This window comes from Anolis carolinensis, unplaced genomic scaffold (assembly GCF_035594765.1).
Source record: "Anolis carolinensis isolate JA03-04 unplaced genomic scaffold, rAnoCar3.1.pri scaffold_9, whole genome shotgun sequence".
NCBI lineage: Eukaryota > Metazoa > Chordata > Lepidosauria > Squamata > Dactyloidae > Anolis > Anolis carolinensis.
In genome coordinates, this window is record NW_026943820.1 from 24726206 (window position 1) to 24749800 (window position 23595).

Genomic DNA, 23595 nt, shown 5'->3' on the forward strand with positions numbered 1-23595 from the left:
TCGAAAACATGCCAATGTGAGTAGATAAATAGGTACCGCTCCGGCGGGAAGGTAACGGCGCTCCATGCAGTCATGCCAGTGGCCACATGACCTTGGAGGAGTCTACAGACAATGCCGGCTCTTGGGCTTAGAAATGGAGATGAGCACCAACCCCCAGAGTCAGACATGACTGGACTTAACGTCAGGGGAAACCTTTACCTTTTTATCATGATGTATTGAAAACATTGACTACAAAAATGCGTTGGATAATCCAGAACGTTGGATAAGCGAGTGTTGGATAAGTGAGACTACTGTACCGTAGAGTCTCATCCAAGCTAAACAGGCCGGCAGAAGCTTGTATAAGCGAATATCTTGGATAATAAGGAGGAGTTAAGGAAAAGCCCATTAAACATCAAGTTAGGTTGTGATTTTACAAATTAAGCACCAAATCATTATGTTATACAACAAATTTGACAGAAAAAGTAGTTCAATACGCAGTAATCCTATGTAGTAATTACTGTATTTACGAATTTAGCACCAAAATATCACGATGTATTGAAAACATTGACTACAAAAATGCGTTGGATAATCCAGAACATTGTTTAAGCAAATGTTGGATAAGTGAGACTCTACTGTACTTGCAACCCAGATCTGGGATTTATAGAGGCACTGCTATCCAGGAGGAGCCACCCCACCCCCGTGTCACAGCGGGTTAAAGCGTTGAGCTGCTGAATTTGCGGACTGAAACGTCGCAGGTTCGAATCTGGAGAGCGGGGTGAGCACCCGCTGTTAGCCCCAGCTTCTGCCAACCTAGAAGCTCGAAAACATGCAAATGTGGGTAGATCAATAGGTACTGCTCTGGCGGGAAGGTGACGGCACACCATGCAGTCATGCCAGTGGCCACGTGACCTTGGAGGTGTCTACAGACAACACCGGCTCTTCGGCTTAGAAATGGAGATGAGCACCGACCCCCAGAGAGTAGGACACCACTAGGCTTAATGTCAGTCAGGGGAAAACCTTTACCTTTTTACCTCTTAGAGTTCAGAGTGCTTTTAGATTGCAGGTGAACTAGACATCCTGGTCCCTACAACTCCTATACATCATGGTGAATTCTCCCCAAACCTCTCTAGTATGTTCCGTTTCTGATCAATTCCTCTGTTTGCTCTGTGCCATAGAAAATAATAGGAAAGGGTTAAGGAAGAGGCAGTGGGCGGGGTCATGCAAATTCTACACCAATTGAGAGATTAAGGAACACTGGGATGTTGTGGTGAAGGAAAAACAAAAAATCTAGGATGAAATTGTCCCAGTCTGAAAGCCTTCACTTGGGTGGTGGGCAGTATGGTGTTTGTGTGGGACATTGGTTAGGGCTCTTGGACATGTTTATGGCACTCGCTATAACCTGCAATGTCACTGGAGGGAGGGCCTTTGGTATCTTCTGAGCAGCAAGAGCTATAACTGTGGAGGCAGGAGCTTGTCTTTGAAAGTGGACACCCCAGCCACATACATACATACATAGTTTCATTTTTATTATCTGTATAGATAGATATATAGATGTAAGCTTTGGATAGCATAGGGAAGGATTAACCCCCCCTGTGGTGTGTGTTTTGCTGCATGTGCCCTCGTTCAGGAGATTTCATTTTGCTTTCTGTTCCCGTGAGAGGCTTGTTGTGGAAACAAGATTGGAGATAAAGCTTCAGTAGAGACACCTTTTTCTCCTCATAATGATAACACCTCTTCCAGGAGTGGATTTCCCTTCCAACAGGTTTCTCTTGCTTCTTGTTGTCTCGCCCCGTTCAGAACTAGGAGTCAAATGCAAATGTAAGTGCATATATGTTTGATACACCCACCTAAAGTTCAGATCAGTATGTTGGGTCAATTTGTAAGCTGGATGTTTGTAACTTGGGGACTGTCTGCACTTACATTTGCATCTGTGTGCATAAGGAGAGGTCTTAGAGATGGGAACACGGGATTTGTTTTACATTTCATATGCTGTTGTTGAAGGCTTTCATGTTCAGAATCACTGGGTTGCTGTGAGTTTTCTGGGCTGTATGACCATGTTCCAGAAGCATTATCTCCTGACATTTTCCCCACATCTATAGCAGGCATCCTCAGAGGTTGTGAGGTTTGTTGGAAACTAGGCAAGTGGGATTTATATATCTGTGGAAGGGAGGGAGAAAGAACTCTTATCTGTTGGAGGCAAGTGTGAATGTTGCAACTAATCACCTCAATTAGCATTGCAAAGTCCTGCAGCTTCAAAACCTGTCTGATTCCTTCGTGGGGAATCCTTTGTTGGGAGGTGTTAACTGGCCCTAAAATCATAGAATCGTGATTGTTTCATGTCTGGAATTCCCCTCACAACCTCTGAGGATGCCTGCCATAGATATGGGTGAAGCATCAGGAGAGAATGCTTCTGGAACATGGCCATACAGCCTGGAAAACTCACAGCAACCCAGTTTCATACACTGCTTGTGCAAATCATCTCAAGGTAACTGTGTACACTCTTTAATAATGTTGTGCACAAAACAAAACATGTGCCCATTAAACTATCCGAAAGCAAAGTTGTCATCATCCCAGTCACCCAGATGGACAGTCTTGGATTCCAGTCCTTTAGATTTTGGAATTCTGTATTAACTAGTCTTTCTTTCTTTCTTGGCACTTTTGCTTATACAGAAATTGGTATCAATTCTTCCTTTTACTTTAAGTTTGATTACGTTTATCACTCCCAATGTGGCAGACCTTCTTTCTCATAGATATTGTTATGTGCCTTCGAGTAGATCCTGACCTATGGGACCCTGCGGAAGGATCGGCTCCTCAGGATTCATTTGTCATTGCTTTCTTATTAGGCTGAGAGAGTTACCTAGAGTAAAGCAGGGATGCAGGCTGGATCTACACTGCCATATAATCTAGTTTCTGAATCCAGATTATCTGCTTTGAATTGGATTATATGAGCCTCCCCTGCCATATAATCTAGTTCAAAGCAGATAGTCTGGATCCAGAAATAGAATCATATGGCAGTGTTGATGGGGCCTCAAACTTTAGTTTCCAAATTCCTGATCCAACATTCAAGACATTACACCACAATAGCTCTCTCTTCTCCCATAACTGCTCTGCTGATGTGACTTTAAAACAGTGGTTCCCAATCTGTAGTCCTTGGACCACCGGTGGCCTACAAGAACTAAAATATGGTCCACGGCTTCAATGTTACTACTACAGATAATAACACAGACCAACCAAAAAATTTTTTTCTTGGTATCTTCGTTTTTAGGCCTGCACCTGGGGTTATTTGGGGTGCTATTTCAGAAAATTGCATTGGATAGACCACATCAGCTCTAGATGATTCAATATGGTTTTCTGTAGGCGGGCAGATGGCAACTACTGGATGGCATATGTACTGTATCAGAAACTAGAGCTGATGTGGTCTATCCAATGCAATTTTCTGAATCAGCACCCCAAATAACCAAATCGAATCTAAAGTTGACCAAAAGCTGATTTGTAACCCTCCCCCCCCCTCTTTCTCTCACCCACATTCACCTGTCCAGGGTCCCTTCACCATTGATCAAGTCATGTTATGTAAATATATGTTAGATAAACCCACCTAAAATCCAGATAAGTCTGTTGGATAAATGTCTTTCGTAAGACATTCATACTGGATTAGACCACTTCATTTTGTAATAAATATGTAAGAGGGCAACTAAGATTTGGGTTAAATATTAGGACAAATATTTGTCTGAGCTCTTAGAATAGTTAAGTAGTAGCCAAGTTTGCTCTTGGTTATAAAAGGAATTGGAAAATGGAAATGTTTATAAAACACACAAGTAAGCATAACAATTGTAGGTATTGTCTGTCTTTTGTGCAGTTTGCACATGTGTTTTTTCATTTAAAGGACAACTGTTGGGGGTTTTTTTGTCACAAGTGCGTTCCCATCACTTTTTGGTGTTACAAATGCATTTCTGTGATGAATAATGACTGAATGGAATTCAGCAAAAGGATGGCCCTGATTGTTTCTTGTCTGGAATTCCCCTGTTTTCTGAATGTTGTTCTTTATTTATGTACTGTCCTGATTTTATTTACTGTCCTGATTTCAGCTAACATCTCCCAACAAAGGATTTCCCCCAGGCAGGAAGCAGCCAGACTTTGAAGCTGTGAGGTCATTAAATACTAATCAAGCTGGCCAGCTGCAACGTTCACATTTGCCTCAAGCAGACAAGAATTCTTTCTCCCACCCAGGACATTCCACAGATATATAAACTCCACTTGCCTGGTTTCCAACAAACCTCACAACCTCTGAGGATGCCTGCTGTAGATGTGGGTGAAATGTCAGGAGAGAATGCTTCTGGAACATGGTCATATAGCCTGGAAAACTCACAGCAACCCAGTGATTCTGACCATGAAAGCCTTCGACAGCACAATATTCTACTTCCTGCTCATCTCCAAAATGGCCAAATTCTCAAAGGTAGTTTGCAGCAGACCTCAAATTAGAAGTTAGTGTTGAAGGAAAACAGCTTTAAAGCTCCTGTGAGCTCAATAAATGAATTTCACGGCCTTTGAATCCCAGCTTTTCTTTCTGACTTTCCTTTATGACTGATAGGTTGGACATGTTGCTGTCATAAATTCTCCTTCGCGTGATGGGTTCATTAAGTTGTGTAACTGTATTGTTGCTACCTTTGTTATTAGAACTCGGCTGACCTGGGATTTATATAAGGCTAGCTGTTTCTATGGAAAGACTTTGACATTTAATGCATTAATTTCCTGGAATTTCAGATGGATTTCAAAGGATGGCTTAATTCTGATTACAGTAAGGGAGAATTCTCTGTTTACTATACCAGCTTATGCACCATAAGGCAAGAAGAGCTCTGGCAAATAATTTGTCCAGTGTCACATTCTTCAGTCAGCTTGGAATTTCTGGACACTCCAGCAAGTGAAGTGGACTTTGGTCCTTGCCTACTTTTACCTCCAAGCTAATATCCACTGGCTGCTTCCTTTGATTGCACTATGTAGCACAATTTTTGTTCCTGAGTTATAAATGTCATTTTGTAATTGGTTCTGTCATAAAAACATGGGAAAAAATTATTTAGCTACAAAAACTTAAGTTTTTGTAAGACACCCAGCAGCACATTTTGCTATAGTTTTTCAATGAATATTTCATATAGTCTCGAGCAATTTAACATAGTTTGTTGCAACCACAGAAATGAGGTTTCTGGAGTAGAACAATTACTTTCAAGATAAGTTCTGTACAATTAAAAAGGAAATAACACTTTCAAACCAGGAACAGAGAAATTTCAAATTGTGTTACGTAGTGTTATAGAAGCTTCATATAGCCAAAATGGCATTCAATGAATCTAGCTTCTATGAATTTGATTAGTCTTTACAAATCAACCGTGGCTATTTCTCTCCCTTCCCCATCTCATCTTTCAAATAAGAATAAGATAATATTTGCCTTTCTATCAAAAACAATTCTCCAGGAATGCTAAAAACCTGAAACGTGGTATCCACAATTTACTTAATAATGATAAGTAAATTACACTATATAACATGATTTTTGTTCCTGGGTTATAAATGTCATTTCCTAATTGGTTCTATCATTAAAAACAAGGGAAAAGGTTATTACATTGCACAAACCATTTTTCTCTAATTTTTCATTGATTATCTCATTGAGTCTCAACAAATTCAATATAGTATTTGATAGCCACAACTACTTTCAAAGTAGCACAATTAAACAGAAAATAACACTTTCAACCCAGGAAAAGAATTTTTAAAAATTGTTACATAGTGTTATTGTTAGGGATTCCTCTTCTTCAGAAGAGAAAGGGGAGCAGGAAAGTGTTCATGAATCTAAGGGTGAGTTGGAATTGGAGGAGGAAACTTTGCAAGTACCCTCATTCCAGGAGAGGTGAAAGGAAACAGAGCAGAGACGTCATTCAGCTAGATTAGCTGCCAGAAATGCATCTGAGTAATTAGGAACTGCCCTAGGAGCTGGGAAGGGACTCAGAGCTATAAAGCAGAAGCAGATGCAGCCAGCTCTTGCTGGTAACAAACTGACTCTAATGTCTTCACTTCACTCTCCTTGTGCCTGCTTCGAGTCTGCATCTGGATTTATTGCTGTATCTTTGTCTGAAGTAAGACTGCTGTTTGATTTGAGAGTTTACCAGAGACTGTGTTTGCCCTATGACTTCCTTGTTTCTTTTTGCATTATTCCATTGAATGTGCTATACTTCATGTTTGCTGAAGTAAAGCAGTTTTCATTTTCTTACCGCAGTGTGTTAAGGCTGTTCTTGAAAGATAAAACTGGACAGTTATGAATAATATTGGCAATAACATCTTCAGTCACTAGATGGCATTCTTTCCTAACAAGTACATAGGTTTGCAGTTGGGCAGTAGTCTGCAAAACATAGAGGGCTGCTAACTCCCATTGTAAAACAGTTTCTCCATGGAAATGGAGAGGATAGACCCTCACAGGGCTGTAGGCACAATATGCCTAATTCTCCATGGGGAAAAATAAATGGTAAGTCTTTGGCGTAGCAAGCCAAGGACTGGAGGGGGGAAACTGAGTCTTGAGAACTGTCCCTGGTGATGACACAGAAAGAGCACAAGAAAAAGAGAAACTGGGATATGAGTGAGGTAAATAACAGTGAAGCTCTGTAAAAAAATTAAAGATGACAAAGTAAGCTCTCTGGAAAGTCTGCATTGAAGCAGTCTATAGCAGCTAAAGACAACAACACACAATATTTTTCAAAAAAGTTTGCACAATAGGGCTCTCACTCTGTGACTCCTCTCTCTGCCCTGAATAACAGAGAAGAGGGACTCAGTCCTGAGATCTTAGAACAGACACATATCCAGGGTTCCTGTGGTCAGTCTTAGGGACTAGTTATTAGCGGTGTGCAAAAGATCATTACTCCTCGTAAGTCACAATCCACAGCAGTTTCAGTTTAAAGATATAGAGTTCTCATTGAATTACAGACACTGGGATTTCAAAGGATTCAGCCTTGGTAGTTAAAGTGGCATCACGGTGCTTTAATTGTGTAGTGTAAAACGCCTCCTGTTCCCAAGCCATGTGAGGCTTTCAATGTGATTATTAGCACTTTATACTAGCTTGGAAACTCAATGTCAAGTAGTCCAGCTGTTCCAAAGTACTTTCTGCAGTAGTACATACGACAGTACATTTCATAGTAACCTTTAACTTCTAAAATCGTTATATCCTTCTGTTCTAGTCACTGTGCAAAATGTGAGTAGATAAATAGGTACTGCTTAAAAGCAGGGAGGTATTTTAAGGCACCCATAACAAAATGCTAGAAAATGCCGGCAATTCGATGAAGGAGGGAGTTTACAAACAAAACACTTTGGGAGGGAAATTTATTTATTTATTTACAACATTTATACCCCGCCCTTCTCACCCGAGGGGACTCAGGGAAATGGAGTGATAGCCCCCCCGCCCTCGGGGCCAGAACCAAGCACAAACCTTCAAAATACCGAAGATGGGAAAATCCTATACCTCTATCTATGTATAATTGTCTTTTCTTGTCAGTGTATAAATGGCATTCAATGTTTGCCACATATGTATATTCTGTGATCTGCTCTGAGTCTCCTTCAGGGTGGGAAGGGCAGAATATAAATACTGTAAACATAGTAAATCAATTTACCTATATTGCAGAATTACATTTAAGATTGCTGTATTCTATTGGATGACATGCACAGTTGGTGATGAAAAATACCCTTTTTTTGGAACTGACAGACTAAAGTAAATATCCCCCTGAATCCTTTGCTGTTTTTTTTTCCTAGGAGAAATCCCAAGCTGGATGGAGGGGATTCTTCTCCGCAACGGTCCTGGGATGCACACAATTGGAGAAAGCAGATACAACCACTGGTTTGATGGCATGGCTCTGTTGCACAGTTTTACAATAAAAAATGGTAGGTCTGTGGAGCAAATGTCAAGTGTTGCTGAGCAGTATTTGCAGCGCTGGTGTCAGACTCAGGAGGGGAAGACGGTGCATATTAGTTGTTACATGCAGGCCCTGCCATCATGAAATATGGGAGATACTTGGAAATGCTCGTACTGCATCTCTAATGATATCTGTCACAGTAGTTTCAAGGAGGATAAATCTGTTAGGTTAATAGGGACTTTGTGCTCAGAAAGACTGAGATGCCTCTGATTGCCACAGGATGGAGACACACAAAAGGAGATGGGGAGAAAAGGGTCTAATAGAAATGGGCAAGGATTTTGATTTGTCTGTGAACAGATAACATTACAATGTGGGTAGAAGTAGAACTGGCAAAAACTCTTGTCAAGAATTCCATGTCAGTACATTTCTGAACATGGGGCGCTTCTTTTACCTTCTCGCTGAGGCGGTATCTATTGATCTACTCACATTGCATACTTTCGAACTGCTAGGTTGGCAGAAACTAGAGCTAACAGCGGGAGCTCACCCTGTCTCATGGCTTCAAACTGCCAACCCTCCAGTCAGCAGATTTCCTGCAGCTAGTGGTTTAACCCGCTGCGCTACCACAGCCTCATATATCATAATGCCATAGTGTCATAATGCCCTGAGTACTAATCTGTTTGTTGCATGGGAGTCTAATTGTGTTTCAAGAAGTGCAGCTTTTCGCCTTCCTTCCATGGTTCCTGCTTTTTGTTAAGGACACTGATCTGTTTTCACGGTGGGATACATTTCTCAGAAAACTTCCTTATTCTTCCCAGAAGTCTTATGTATGCCCATGCAATTTGGCATTTATCTCTCCTGCCAAGACACATATTTGTTTTCTTTACAAAGCCAGATCAAATCACAAATGCCATGCTGATATGGTGGAACTAAATGACTCAAGGACTAGACAATGTGGCACTTCAGTTCTGTACCATGTGGATCCTTTTGAGAGATATCGTACAGTGCTTTCAAACCTGGAAAGGGGGGTCTGCCAACATGAAAAATTGTTAAGTTTTGTGGTCACATGTTGCCTTGATTTTGTTCATCCTCTGATATAAATATTGAATGCTTGTATTGATAACTAAAAAGGACAGGATGGAATCGCAGTACTTGAACAGCTATTGAACAGCTATACATTTTTCTATGTATCATTGTACTTATTTATCTTTTTTTTTTCCTTGAGCAACATTTTTGGTGAAAAGACAGGACAGAAAGAAGGAAATAAATGCTTCAAAGGCTGCTCTGTTCACTGATGGTTCTGCTGCTCAGCAGCCAAATTGTCATTAATTTTACCATTCCGTATGGGTACCTATATTAAAATTAGGATGTCAGGGCAGTTGCTACCTCCTATCCTTTGTATGCTATGCCATGCCTTGTTCGTGGAAACACCTACTGAAGCCCCCAGTGTTTCCTTTTCAGCCAGCCAGGAAGTAAAGGCCACTGCCTGCCATTCTGCAGGATTTGGGTCTGAAACCTGAGTGCTAAAATAGGTCACTGTGACAAGGAAAGCTTGTGAAACTCACTGTGGTCTATTCATTAGAATGGCCCCAGTCGGTGGCCCCAGAAGAAAGTGTCCTGGCGTTACCCTGAGACAAATAGCAATGGTTGGAAAAGTTGCTTTCTCTAAAAGGCCAATATTCCCAGGACTCCCGTCATTTCTAGCACGACCAGGAACTGTGCTGGCTGGGGATTCTGGGAGTTATAGACCAAAAAGTAACAGGCCCTGAGTTCTAGCCAAGCAACCCAAGAGGGTTTTTTCTTGCTTCTCAGGGAGCATCTACAGAGTAGAATAAATGTTGTTTGGCACCACTAACTGCTATAGTTCAATGGTATGCAGTCATATGAGAAGCAGTTTTGCAAGGACTTTAGCCATCTCTGCCAAAGAGAGCTGGCAAGTGTTGGATACACATGTCCACCCTGTTTATTTACATGCAGAGACTGGAAAGTTAATTTTAAACTTGTTCTCATTACACTATGTAACAAATTTTGAAACATTTTCTTTTCCTGCTTTGAAAGTGTTATTTCCTGTTTAATTGTGTTGTCATTTTGAAACGTGGTGATATGTCCCTGTTGCAATATAATTTTAAGCAACAAGAATAAATGGGAAGCCTCTAATTGATACAGCTGCCATGTGATGGGGTAATTTACAAAGTTTTTAATTAGTGTCAAAGTATACTGCTAATTGGTGTCTGATTTAATGTACATTTTAATGTGTATGATTCATTCTGTTTTTAGTGAAACTTATTAGAATGACAAAAGTAGTTGCCTTTGCCTCCCAACCACCGGAAGTAAAGCATAATGTTAATAAATAAATAAATGTGCTGTTTGCATTGGGAGGCATCATGCAATATAGCATGCATAGCTCTGTTTGCTGTCAAAGGAAAATGGTTGGTGTAAAGATCAATGGGTCAGTTGAAGAAGTGCACCATTGACCCCAGAGTATCTGCTTAATCCTATGATGAAGTGGGTTTAAGTTCCTGTTCTCTTCCCAAAACCCGGGTTTTCCCAGTTCAGTGTTCCCATGCCATCCTGGTAACTTTCAAAAAGCCCCTCAAAAAGCCTTAAAATAAAATAAAACTTACAGGACCGCCATGCCGCCTCTCCAGCAGGCCTCGATGTTTTGAATATCTTTCTTGCTATACCTGTTCTGTCCCAAAATGGTAATGGTGGCAGAAAGGAAACAAGACTGCCCATCTTCCCTCCCTCCATGACAACTTCATTGTTTTATTTACTAACGGGCAAGTGGGGATTCCCATCACATATTAAATTGGGTGTTTTTACATGGCTCTATTCAGGGAATTGAGGAATAAGTCACTTGCCAATCCTCTTAGGAATCGTGGGAAAAACTTACACTTGAGAAATGGCAAGACCTTACCTCACATTTGAAGCTTGCATTGTGTGAAGGGCACCAAGTGTGTAGAAATGCTTATTTAATTGCGTGTGATGAAGTCCTGAGACAGTACCTCCAGCTTTTACTAACTGCAAAGCTAACTGGGCCTCACTGGCAGTTGCATAGCACAGGGGGTCATGTGGGCACTCTTTTGAAGTTCTCCCCCAACTCTCTCCCGAATTTGATCACTTTCTGATTTGAGAAAAACTCCTTTTGAGTCTGAAGTAGTTGGGAAGTTGCAAACATTGGCAGAGTGTGAACATTTCAGCTATTATGGGTAGTGGGCATTCATGGCTATCAAGCTATGGTTCTCTTTTGTTTTCAGGGGAAGTTTTCTATCGAAGCAAATACCTCCGTAGCGACACCTATAATTGTAATATTGAGGCAAACAGAATTGTGGTGTCCGAATTTGGAACAATGGCTTACCCGGATCCATGCAAAAACATATTTTCCAAGTAAGTTACTATTACCAGTCGTGCCCTGCCACCAATGCATTTATATTTTCTGTTTCACTGTCTTGCCAAGATGCTCTGAGTGCCTTTATCTATTTGATATGTTTTCTCAGTGTAGAGTGTGGTTCAACTCACACTTCAGGGCTGTTATGTATATGTACACGTCTTGAAGTTAACAGGTGCCAGAGACCTTTTGGTCTCAAAATTAATAAATGCTCCCAAAGCGGGATGCAATTTGCCAAAACAGTATGTAGTACTGTATACAGCTCCAGAAATTGAAACGACTGCACACATATATATTTTATCTCCTGACCCCATTGAATATTCTTAACAGTCCTTTTCTATTGCTCATTAAGTTTTATTGGTTATATGCTTGTTTTACATGCTTGTTGTATGTGTTCTTGTTTTAAATACTGTATTTTATGATGTATTGTATTTTATGATGTACTGGGCTTCGTCCCCATGTAAGCTGCCCCGAGTCCCTCCAGGGAGATGGGGCAGGATACAAAAATAAAGTTATTGTTATATTATTATTATATACTGTTCATTTAAATGTATATAGATATATTAAAGATGTACCTATTGCCATATTATTAATTTCCAATATTATTGTTGTTGTGTGCCTTCAAATTGTTTCTAACTTAAAGTATGCTGATCCTAAAGAGAACTTTTTGGGGGGTTTTCCTGGCAAAAACAGTTCAGAGTCATTTTTGCCTCCCTCTAAAACTGAGAGAATGTGACTTTCCGGAGGACACCCAGTGGGTCTCCATGGCTGAGCAGGGATTCAAATCCTGGTCTCTCAGTGCAATGTTCAAAGCACTGTGCCACACAGGCTCCTATTAGTACTAATAATACCTAATAATGTACTAATGGATGGAGTATTGTTGAATGTATACAACTGGTACTCAAAATGTTTTGCTTACTTTCCTACATTCATTGCTGGTTATGAATAGGGAAATATACATTTGAAAGTGCAGTCTTGGAAATGTATCCTTACAAGTTACCCATGATATCGAAACACACTTCTAATCCTCCAATAACAAACTGTACTAACAACTCAGACTTATCTTATCTGCCAAATATGCTTAGTTTAAATGTAATGTCTCAGCACCTGACAATTACAGTCTGGCTGTATATGTGAATAACACTGTGTAACATGATTTTTGTTCCTGGGTTATAAATGTCATTTCCTTATTGGTTTTATCATATAAACATGGGAAAAGTTTATTATACTGCAAAAACTTTTTGTGGGATATCCTGCAGCACATTTTTCTATAGTTTTTCAATGAAGATCTCATAGAGTCCCAAGCAATTCAACCTAGTTTGTGGCAACCACAAAAACAAAGTTTCTGCTACAACTTTCGAAGTAAGTACTGCACAATGAAACAGGAAAGAACACTTTCAAACCAGGAACAGAACATTTTTTTGAATTTACATAGCATAATCTATTACACAGCAAATACTATAAGAAAAATACTTGCCATCTCATACATCTCTGTGTGAATTGTTTTCTCTTGAAATCACAGGGCCTTCTGCTATCTGTCCCACACGATCCCTGAGTTCACAGACAACTGCCTCATCAACATCATGAAAAATGGGGATGACTTCTACGCTACAAGCGAGGTCAACTTCATTAGGAAGATCAACCCACAGACTCTGGAAACACTGGAAAAGGTAAGCATGGATGACCAACATTTATAGAGTCGCCTCCCATTTCTGAAAGAGTCATACCGGTAAGTCTTCTGACACTATGGCATGAAGTTTTATTACTAGATTCCAAAAATAAAATACCAGTATCTTTTACCAATATCAGAATGAAATAGATGATAAAGGAAGAATGAAGAGACATAGACTTTCAGTATCACTTTCAGTGGCTGATACCCGATGAGAAACTCCCTCTGGGCACACAGAAGACTGGTCAAACTGGAAGGCACTGCACAGACTGTGCTCTGGCACCATGAGATGCAGAGCCAATCTTAAGAAATGGGGCTACAAAGTGGAGTCCATGACATGCAAGTGTGGAGAAGAGCAAATCACAGACCACGTACTACAATGTGGTCTTGAGCCCTGCCACCTTCTCATAGCGACATCAGAGGCACTCCAAGTGGCCAGATTCTGGTCAAAGGAAATCTAGTATAATGCCAAGACACACGGAGATTGGAAAAACGACCAGGAAAACACATCTGCTGTGCTCCCTGACCTTCCTTCTATGCTGCAGAGACACAGATACCATCCCACAATTTCTCGCAGCCAAATGAAAGTGATGGATGTCTAAAAGGTGTGTCACCAAAATTAAATGTTTGGAAAGCTGTACTCTGGAGTCCCCTACTGCCAATATGCCAACAGCAAAACAGAGAGAAGCCTCTCTTGCCACTTACCACTAACATTTTAGACAAACTCAGCTCTCTTACATTTAGTCACCAAAATAGAAATTGCAAGAAAAGTGGAGGCTGGTGAAGGGAAAAATACATCATCCCCGGATACATTTTGGACGAAATTTTCAAGGGAGCTCTTGATGGCCCCAAATGTTTTTGTTCACTTAGTCAAAGATTATCTGTCCAAGTTGTTTCATTTTGTTAGTTTTGGATAAAAATTTTGCTAACCTATGTTGTACTAATGTATTGGTAGGGCAGAAAACTATCTGTATTCTTTCTTTGTTTTTCCTACCTCTTGTACAAATTAGCACATTCTACCCCAAAGGCTGATGGATCTGGAGGGATTCTTAAATGTTCCTGTCATGTTGGCAGATGATTCTTTTGGGTCTGACTGAAAGGCCTTTTCATAATGTACGGCTTTGTTGACTTATCCTTTGCCATTTTAATATATTCATATTAATATGTTTGCATTAACATATATTTAAATCTATAATTTAATAGCATTTTAATCATTATTTTTATATGCTCATCCTCCTGTCTTTGCATGTGGTTTTTCCTATATTTGTTTTAATTTTTTTAAGAAGCACTTGAGTCATACGTCAGAAGAAAGACAGGATATGAATGTTTTGATGACAGCAACAATACTATGTAACTTGATTTTTGTTCCTGGGTTATAAATGTCATTTCCTAATTGGTTCTATCAAAAAAAAACATGGAAAATTATTAAACTGCAAAAACTTTGTTTCTGCAAGAGGTACACCCTGCAGCACATTTTGCTCTAGTTTTTCAATCAATATCTCCTCGAGTCTCAGCCAACTTTGTTTGTGGCAGCCACAAAAACGAAATTTTTGAAGTATAACAACTACTTTCAAAGTAAGGACAGCACAATGAAACAGGAAATAACCCTTTAAAACCAGGAACAGAAATTTTGTTACATAGTGTAATAATGCAATTTTAAAATGTTTGTAATCATCCTGCCTTCTGTGTCATCGTAGGTTGACTACACGAAGTATGTAGCCATCAACCTGGCAACATCCCATCCCCATTATGACAGTGCTGGAAATGTTCTTAACATGGGAACCTCCATTGTGGACAAGGGAAAGACAAAATATGTGATTTTCAAGATACCTTCTACAGTGCCAGGTAAGGGTCCCTGAGAGCTCCTTCTTTGGAGGTTTTTAAACAGGGGCTGGATGGCCATCTGTCAGGGGTACTTTGTGCTTTTTTGCATGGCAAGGGGTTGAACTGTGTAGCCCATGCAGTCTCCAACAGGATGTCAGCCATACATACTATATTGGGTCTTCGATATCCACTGGGTTTTGGTTCTAGGACGCCATCTAAAACCAAGAACATTATAGATGTGTTGGTCTCTAACTCCCATTGGTCACACTCACGGAGGGGATGGTGGGAGCTGCATGTTTCTATGACTCCTAGTTGATTAGATTGGGAAGACTGCCAAAGAAAAGTGAAACCATATACTGCCGGTGTCTTATCGCCCCTTTTTCTTTTAAATGTAGTCAGTGAAAAGAAGAAAAAGAAACGCCTGAAACACCTAGAAGTCATGTGTACCATCCCCTCCCGCTCTCTCTTGCATCCCAGCTATTATCACAGCTTTGGCATGTCGGAAAACTACATCATCTTTGTGGAACAGCCATTCAAGCTGGATATACTCAAGATGGCAACTGCCTATATCAGAGGGGTGAACTGGGCCTCTTGCCTCACCTTCCATAAAGATGACAAGGTAAACAGACCTTGCCGTTTTTGTATGTGGAATGATCCAGTATTGATTTTTTTTTTCCCTTCTGCCTATAGTATTTGCTTCTCATTCCATATTTATTACCTGCTATTAGCACATCCATTTCCTTTTGAATTACTCACTGGTAAATGAAATTGCAAATGAAACTTCAGGTACAATTAACGTAAGTGGTTGCACTCCAATCGACATGTCATTTGCCACATTCAGGGTGGGGAAAATACAAAAAGCTAAAGCATCACATTATACTTAGAAAACGGACAAGGACTATAATAGTGAAGTTGTGCACAAAACTGGGGCTGTGTATCTTGCGGTTCCATTCTTTAATTTTTAAAGTATATTCATGAGGTGGACTTATTTTCCTGATATTTTGAGGAGACTGTATTTTATTTTGTGGTTATTTGGGCTTGGCCCCATGTTAGCCACCCTGAGTCCCTTTGGGGAGATGGAGGCGGGGTATAAAAATAAAGTTGTTGTTGTTGTTGTTGTTGAGATAAAAAGGGCTTCTACATCCACAAATAGCTCTAGCTCCACTGCTCAGGAGACACCAATGGCCCTCCCTCCAATGACATTGCAGGTTATAGAGACCGCCATGAATATGTCCAAAAGCCCTGCCAATGTCCTCCACAAACACCATACTGCCCACCACCCAAGTGAAGGCTTTCATCCTAGATTTCCTTCCTTCCTCCACCACAGACATCCCAGTGTTTCTGATTCTCTCCATTGGTGTGGTATTTGCATGGTTCCGCTCACTGCCTCTCCCTTAACCCTTCCTATTCTTTTGTATGGCACACAGCAAACAGAGGAACTGATCAGCAGCTGGACATACTGGAGAGGTTTGGGGGGAATTCACCATGATATATAGGAGTTGCAGGAACTGGGATGTATAGTTCACTTGCAATCTAAGTGCACTCTGAACTCCACCACGATGGACCTGGAACTCACTTGACTCACAGAACCCCCATGACCAACAAAAATACTGGAGGTCTTTGGAGAGATTAATAGGAGTTGTAGTTCACCTACATCCAGAGAGCACTGTGAACCCAAACACCGATGGATCTGGACTAAACTTGTTTTTTCCATTTCACAGACCTGGATCCACCTCATCGACAGGAGAACCAAAAAAGTCATATCCACCAAGTATTACGCAGACGCCATGGTCCTCTTCCACCATGTGAATGCCTATGAGGAAGATGACCACGTGATTGTGGACATCATCTCCTATACGGACAACAGCCTGTACCATATGTTCTATTTGAAGAACTTGGACAGTCAGTTTGAGAGCAGCGTGAAACTGACTTCCAATCCGTCCTGCAAGAGGTTTGTGCTTCCTCTGCAATGTGACCAGGTAACTCAAAAATGTGGTCTGCTGGTATGGCCCTGAGCAGCTATTGTCATGATGCAGTTATGTGCCGTCAGGTTGACTTAACTCAGGTTGTCCCTATTGTAGGGTTATCTTGGCAAGATTTCAGACTGCAACTTCAGATTTGGGGGACTACACATCTGAGTGTCGCCCCAAAATAATTTCTTCATATCTTGTCGAGAAGTTACATACCAATGTATTGAGATTGGATTTCCCCCAGCGAGGAATCAGCCAGACTTTGAAGGTGTCTAATTGCAGCATTGATTCTTGCTTCCAACAAAAAAGCATGCTTTCTCCCAACCTGGACATTATTCCATAGGTATATAAACCACACTTGCCTGGCTGGTTCCTACCTAGGAAAATCCATTGAAAATGAACGAAGCCTGGCTCTCACCATTAAAAGACTCTAAATCCAGGACAGTGAATAAAAGAACAACACTCTGAAAACAGGGGAATTCCAGGCAGGAAACAACCAGGGCCAGCTCACACTTCCCAACAAAGGATTCCCCCAGGCAGGAAGCAGCCAGGCTTTGAAGCTGCAAGGCAATTAAATGCTAATCAAGGTGACTAATTGCAGCATTCATACTTGCTGCACTGAGACTATTCATTGCTATTCAACCTGGACAACCAATAATTCCACAAGGTAGAAAGCGGCCAGGCTTACAAGTAGCAAGGCTATTCAGTACTGTTCAACCTGGACAACCAAGATTTCCCATAGATAGAAAACCTTCAGGTTTTGAAGCCATGAGGCTACTCCCATTCAACCTGGCCAAGGAAGGATGCCCCTATATAGAAAGCAGCCAGGCTTTGAAGCAGCGAGGCTATTCAGTGCAATTCAAATTGGCCAAAAAACCATTCCCCTAGAACGCAAGTACCCAGGCTTCCAAGCAGCAAGCCTATTCCATTGTATTCCAGCTCACCAAACAAGGATTTGCATAAGAAGAAAACGGCCAGGCTTTGAGGCTGCAAGGCTATTCACTGCTATTCCACCTGGTCAACAAATGATTCCCATAAGCCACAGCAATGCGTGGCCGGGCACAGCTAGTCTGTTTATATAAGCTGTAATCCGTTCTGAGTCCCCACGGGGTGAAGGACTAATATAAATTTAATATTATTATTATTATTATCAGACAATTATATATATGTGTGTATGTACTGTTAAAGGAAAAAGGATGCTCTTCCTTGGCTTTTTGAATGCTTTTTGAAGGTCTATGAGATTAAAACCATGGTAAAGGTTTATTAAACTGTCAAAATTTGTTTTTGCGGGACATCCTGCAGCACATTTTGCTCTAGTTTTTCAATGAATATCTCATTGAGTCTCAACCAATTCAACGTAGTTTGTGGCAGCCACAAAAAGAAAGTTTCTGGAATATAATCATGACTTTCAAAGTAAATACCACACAATAAAATAGGAATAACACTTTCAAACGAGGAACATGTTTTTTTCAAATGTTGTTACATACTGTTATTGAAAAGGGCTTGATAATTTTTTGTGTTGCCAAAGACCTTCTCCAATCTCAACATCCTGTTTCCCACGTATAGGCCGAACAAAGAGAAGCCCGGCTGTTACCCCACTCCATGCGCACATGATTCCCTTTGTTTCAAACAGGGAAATGGTATCTGAAATGTATTGCCTTGGAAGCAACTCTGAAATTGCATTGTTGTTTTGTAGGAAGGACTCCTTCTACCCTGCTCATCAACCTGTTTGACAGGTTTCAGCCTACCGCATGGCTGAGACATTGTTCCTTGCTATGCCTTTGAAATAGTTACTCTGAATGCATGAAAACAAAGACTTGATTGCACCATATGTCTCTCTCGCTTCTCCTTCTCCTTGCATTTTCATCCTTCCAGCCCTACATTCTTAGAATTCTGGACCATAAACAATTTCACCCATTTAGAACAATGTAAAAGAGACTAACAATACAAAATGGCCCTAGACGGTTCTGGCCCAACTTATCTGTCCGAACATATCTCCCTCTATGAACCATCTCAGAGGTTAAGATCTTCTGAGAAGGCCCTGCTCTCGATCCCACCTCCTTTGCAAGTGCAGTTGGTGGGGACAAAGGACAGGGCCTTCCCGATTGTGGCCCCAGAGAAATTGGATCAGCTTCCTCCTTCCTAACCTTCAGAAAGAAACAGAAGACATGGCTATGGGACCAAGCCTTTGGATAGCAATGCAGTGTAATAAGGGAAGATGGAATATAAGCAACCGTGTCTGGAACGGCTTTTTGACTAAAATATTGGATTATGTGCTTCTTGCTAATAATTGGTTTTAATGTTTTTATGCTTTTAATTCTTGTAATGCATTTGTTCATTATACTATATGTTGAGAAGTATAAATGCTCCTCCCTAAACTCCCTGGATATCCCATAGAACAGAACAAACAACTGGATCATGGGAAAATAATTAAAGACGCTTATATCCAAAGAACTAGCTGCACTGAACAGAACTTAGAATCCTTTGGCTGGATTTTTCTCCTGCAGGCATTTTGAATTGTTTTTCTGGGATGCTTTCAATATTCATCCTTCTCGAATAAAAGTGGACAAAAATAAGCGCATAACTGCATTTAACTGTTGTGTCTTAGGCATGGATAGTAATCTTTACCAAAACACAGTCATCCGATATCTCCATCAGCATGAAGTTTGTTCCCATCACAGCCAGGTCATTTCACACCCCAGGTTAATTCAAAACATCATTAACCACAATATGTTGCTGTCAGATGTAAGTTGGATGTTTGTAACCCAGGGACTGTTTGTATTAATGTTTTAGGACTCAGAGATAGGCTCGAATTTGGTCCAGCTTCCATCAACCACTGCAACTGCCCTGAAGGAAAAAGATGGTAGCATCTATTGCCAGCCTGAGACATTATGTCAAGGTGAGAGACCATTATAGGAAGTGGGGAACGGTTTTTCTCCCTTAAATATCATATTTTGTCTGAAATGTCACAATTTCTGGAAGCAGAACAACAAATATATCGGTGTTTATAGATCTATCTTATGAAGAGAGAAATGAATATGTTTGGGGTGTGCTCCTGTCACAAAGGCATGGCATACAGTTTCCTCGAACTCTGGCTGCATTTAATTTTTCTCAGATTGTATGGGTTATTGTTTATTACATTATTATATTGACTCCTTGCCTTCCTTCCAAGGATTTAAAGATGTAGGTTACAGGAAGGAAGGAAGGAAGACAGGGAGTCAAAAAGGAAGGAAAGAGCAGAAATATTAGCGGTGTTTCTGAAATTGGGATGGGGGTTCCGTTGTCATTCCGCTAAGTTTGGTCCATTGGCTCCAATGGGGAAATTTAGCAGCTTGTTTCTCTGTCATTTTAGGCTTTTGAGCATGAAACTCGCCTCACTTGTAGGCCACATTTACAACTCTGAGCCTGTCAAGTTTCAGAACATTTCATCAATCCACTGATTTTTGGGAAATTTTTAAATTTTTTACCATAACATTTAAAAAACCCACAAGAGGATATTTGGAAATTGATGTCCCAAGCCCCCCGCCAGGCTCATATCTGGGGATTTGGCAGCTGAATCCCCTGAATCTCCCGAATCCGGTACACCAAAACAATATTGTGCACACCTCTTAGAAATATGGCACAGTCCTCACACTGATAGTGTTCCAAATTGTTTGAAAGTTTATGTTTTAAAAAATATGTGATAATTTTTTTCCTTTTAGTAAATTAATTTCAAATTGAAAAAAAGGAGAGAACACTCCTGTTCATTGTTAATGTCTTTGAATGCTCTGTATCTGTGTTGAACCTGTTTTTTACCTGTATTTATGAACATAAATTGTTTTGTTTGACCTCCAGGAATAGAACTGCCTCGTATCAACTATGATTACAATGGGAAAAAGTACAGGTATATCTTTGCTACCGAGGTTAAATGGCTCCCAGTTCCCACACAGGTAAACTATCACTAAGCTTACTTTCTGTTCTGGTCTGAAAATATGAAGTAATGAATGTATGGACTGTGGTGAAGGGTTTCTGTTGTCCTAAACCTGACCCTTTTCAGCTATGCCATCAGCTCAGTCTGGCTACATTCCCTCAACAAAACAAACATGGGTTTGCCTTAATCAGAAGTACAAATAGAACAGAGTAAGTTACGCATTGACAAGCTGTTTAAAAACTTCTATATTTTGTCACTTATACTGCAAAGCGTGGACCATAGGCTGCGTACTTCTCCTATTTTTATGGCTACATGGCTAAATGAAGTTAAGGTAAAGCCAAATGCATGAGAACAGGGCACCATCTAGATTGAATTTCGCACAAACGTTTAGGAAGCACAGTTTTCCTCTCAAACAATTCACACAATTCCCTGTGTCTTGTTTATACATACATAGACCTGTGCAATCAATGAAAAAAAATGTTTCAATACTTATTACTAAATTAGGGGGTGGTGAATAGTTTCTAAAATGTTTCTAAAATAACTATGTTACTATAATATATACAAAATTTTGGGTTACAGGGGCTCCTTTTTCCTTATTGTTAGAACTATTGGCATGAAACGTGCTACAATTGTAGAACACATTCGCTACTGTTAGCCCATCAAGTTTCAGAACATTTCACTCAAGCACAGATGTTTTGGAAATTTTATAAGTTTTTACAAACAACATTAAAAAAAACCTGCAGTAGCTATCTGCTTGGTTTTGTATACCATGACACAATCTAACCGGGGCATCATTTCCCCCAAGTTTCAGACAGATTTGTACATCTACTGATTTTTGGGATTTTAAAAAAAGTTTTGACATAAACTTTCTTAAAAGCCACAACAGCTTTGGACTTCACAACAGATGAAGTCCAAAGAAATCCCAACAATAGAAGAATGAATATTGAAAAGCTATCGTGAACATGGATAATCTTATTTATCACCCTAAGGATTACCAAAGCAATAAAAAAAACCAGATTGGACTCTATTTTAAAACTATTTGAAACAAGAAAAAATGGAAATGATAATTTAAATTAAAGAATAATATAGGAATTTTATTGAGTCCTTACAGAGAGTGGATTATATTAACAAAGACAGGAAGAAAATAAAAACTTAACAACATGATGAAAGAGATTGGAAGTCAATAGCACCCCACCTATTTGTTTTACCCTCATCTTCCCCATTCCCTTATTCCTACCTGTCAAGCTCAGTTGAGCATTTTATAATTTGTAACTACCACTGTTTGATTAATAAAAATTATTTGATTTGTTCTTTAAAAAGCCACAACAGCTGTTCCCTGAATCTCTCTCTCTCTATATATATATATGACACACAACACGCACCATAGAACCTCAACTTAGGGATTTTCCTCCCAGTCCAGCACAGATTTACTTACTATCACTCTTCTTTGCAGATTCAATAATTTATTGGAATTCTGCTGCTGTTAAAGACAGACATTGGGGATGTGAGCAGAATTCTGGGAAATGTAGTTTAGGGCAGGGCCTTTTGGAATTCTCTGCCAAAGGAGTCCTCGCCTTCCCAAACCACATTTCCCAGAATTCACACTCTCCCTCTCAGCTCGCTTGCTCTCCCAATGGCTACAAGCAACCTTAATTTAAATAGGCCATTCCTCTTTGGCTTCACACCAACTGACTTTGGGAGACTTACAAGGTTTATTGAACTGTGAACTGTAATGAAAAGACATGCATGAGCGTTTTGATTTTTAAGTTTTTCTGTGTGGCCGCCCCTCACATTTTTTAAGATCACCTCGTATGTATGAATCTTATGAAATAATATGACAAATGACTTTTTGCACAACCCTAGTATATATTTAGAGGCATGAAAATCAAATGGGTCATGTCTTTCCTCCCTTTTATTCTTTGTTTCTCTAGATAGTTAAATTTGACATTTTGACAAAGCAGAGGCTTCAGTGGGAGGAAGAACACTGTTGGCCGGCTGAACCAGTCTTCGTTCCTAGTCCTAATGCCAAAGAAGAAGATGAAGGTAGGCAACATGACAGCCCTATAGCTGGAGAGCAATGATTTAGGACCAAATTCATAGAATGTTAAATCCCATTCTTGAAATCAGTGAGATTTTATTAGATGCAAGTCAAGCTTGCATTTAAAAATAGCAGATAGACAATTATGTCGTGTTACCAGAAACCTTTTTCTACCAAGGCTGGAGACAGGCAGCTGTTTTTTAAGAGTGGAAGGCAGAACAATAGAAGCATTGTTGATGATGGGCAATCTGATCTCATTTCTTACTGCTAACTCCAATCAACGGGTTTGGAGAACTTCTGAAGAGTTACAGAATCCTGAAAAAACTGTTAATAGAAAACCAGAAAGTTTGGGGAGATGGAGGAAAGATGAGGGAGGAGAAGAAATGAGAAATGTCTTTTCCTAGATCACTGGGATGTTTTTCTCAGTGACATCTAAACTCCATACAGCAAAGCCTGTAAACCCTCATTATGGGCTGTATCATGGCTGATGGAAATTGCCATCAAAATCATCTGTCCATTGCCCGCCCCTAAGATACGTGTATAAGCTCTTATCTACACTTAAAAATGATTAAAGCCAGCCACACTCTGATCAATGATTCCTGCTCCTTAGATTGAAGGCTTTGACTGCGACTGCTATTTTAACTGAAATTGCTGTGTTTTGTTATAAGATATATTTGCTGTATTTTTATTGTATGTTGTTTTGTATTTATTTTGGAAACTGCCCTGAGTCCCTTCGGGGAGATAGAGCGGTATATAAATAAAGTTTTATTATTATGTATTATTATTATTATTATTATTATTATTATTAGAAGAAGAAGGTGAGGAAAAATGACTTTTGGGATGGGGGAGGAGTAGGAAAGAGGAGGGAAAGCTGGGGGGGGGAACCAAGGAGCCCCTCAGGATGCTTCCCAGAGCCCCAAGGGCTTCCCAGAGCACACTTTGA

General features: G+C 40.1%; 1 protein-coding gene across 2 annotated transcripts in view; it reads left to right on the forward strand.

Moving 5' to 3' along the window:
• bco1 (beta-carotene oxygenase 1) overlaps window positions 1-23595 on the forward strand; it is a 28077-nt gene that overhangs the window by 757 nt on the left and 3725 nt on the right. The window contains exons 2-11 of one of the 2 annotated variants that reach the window (XM_062961569.1): window positions 4065-4432; window positions 7756-7884; window positions 11111-11240; window positions 12764-12911; window positions 14608-14755; window positions 15130-15353; window positions 16456-16713; window positions 19498-19603; window positions 20539-20633; window positions 22546-22657. In XM_062961569.1, the coding sequence (XP_062817639.1) occupies window positions 4270-4432; window positions 7756-7884; window positions 11111-11240; window positions 12764-12911; window positions 14608-14755; window positions 15130-15353; window positions 16456-16713; window positions 19498-19603; window positions 20539-20633; window positions 22546-22657 (1513 nt within the window). In that variant the 5' untranslated portion in view covers window positions 4065-4269. The remainder of the gene's footprint in view (window positions 1-4064; window positions 4433-7755; window positions 7885-11110; window positions 11241-12763; window positions 12912-14607; window positions 14756-15129; window positions 15354-16455; window positions 16714-19497; window positions 19604-20538; window positions 20634-22545; window positions 22658-23595) is intronic. The other variant, XM_003222952.4, reaches the window with a different exon arrangement.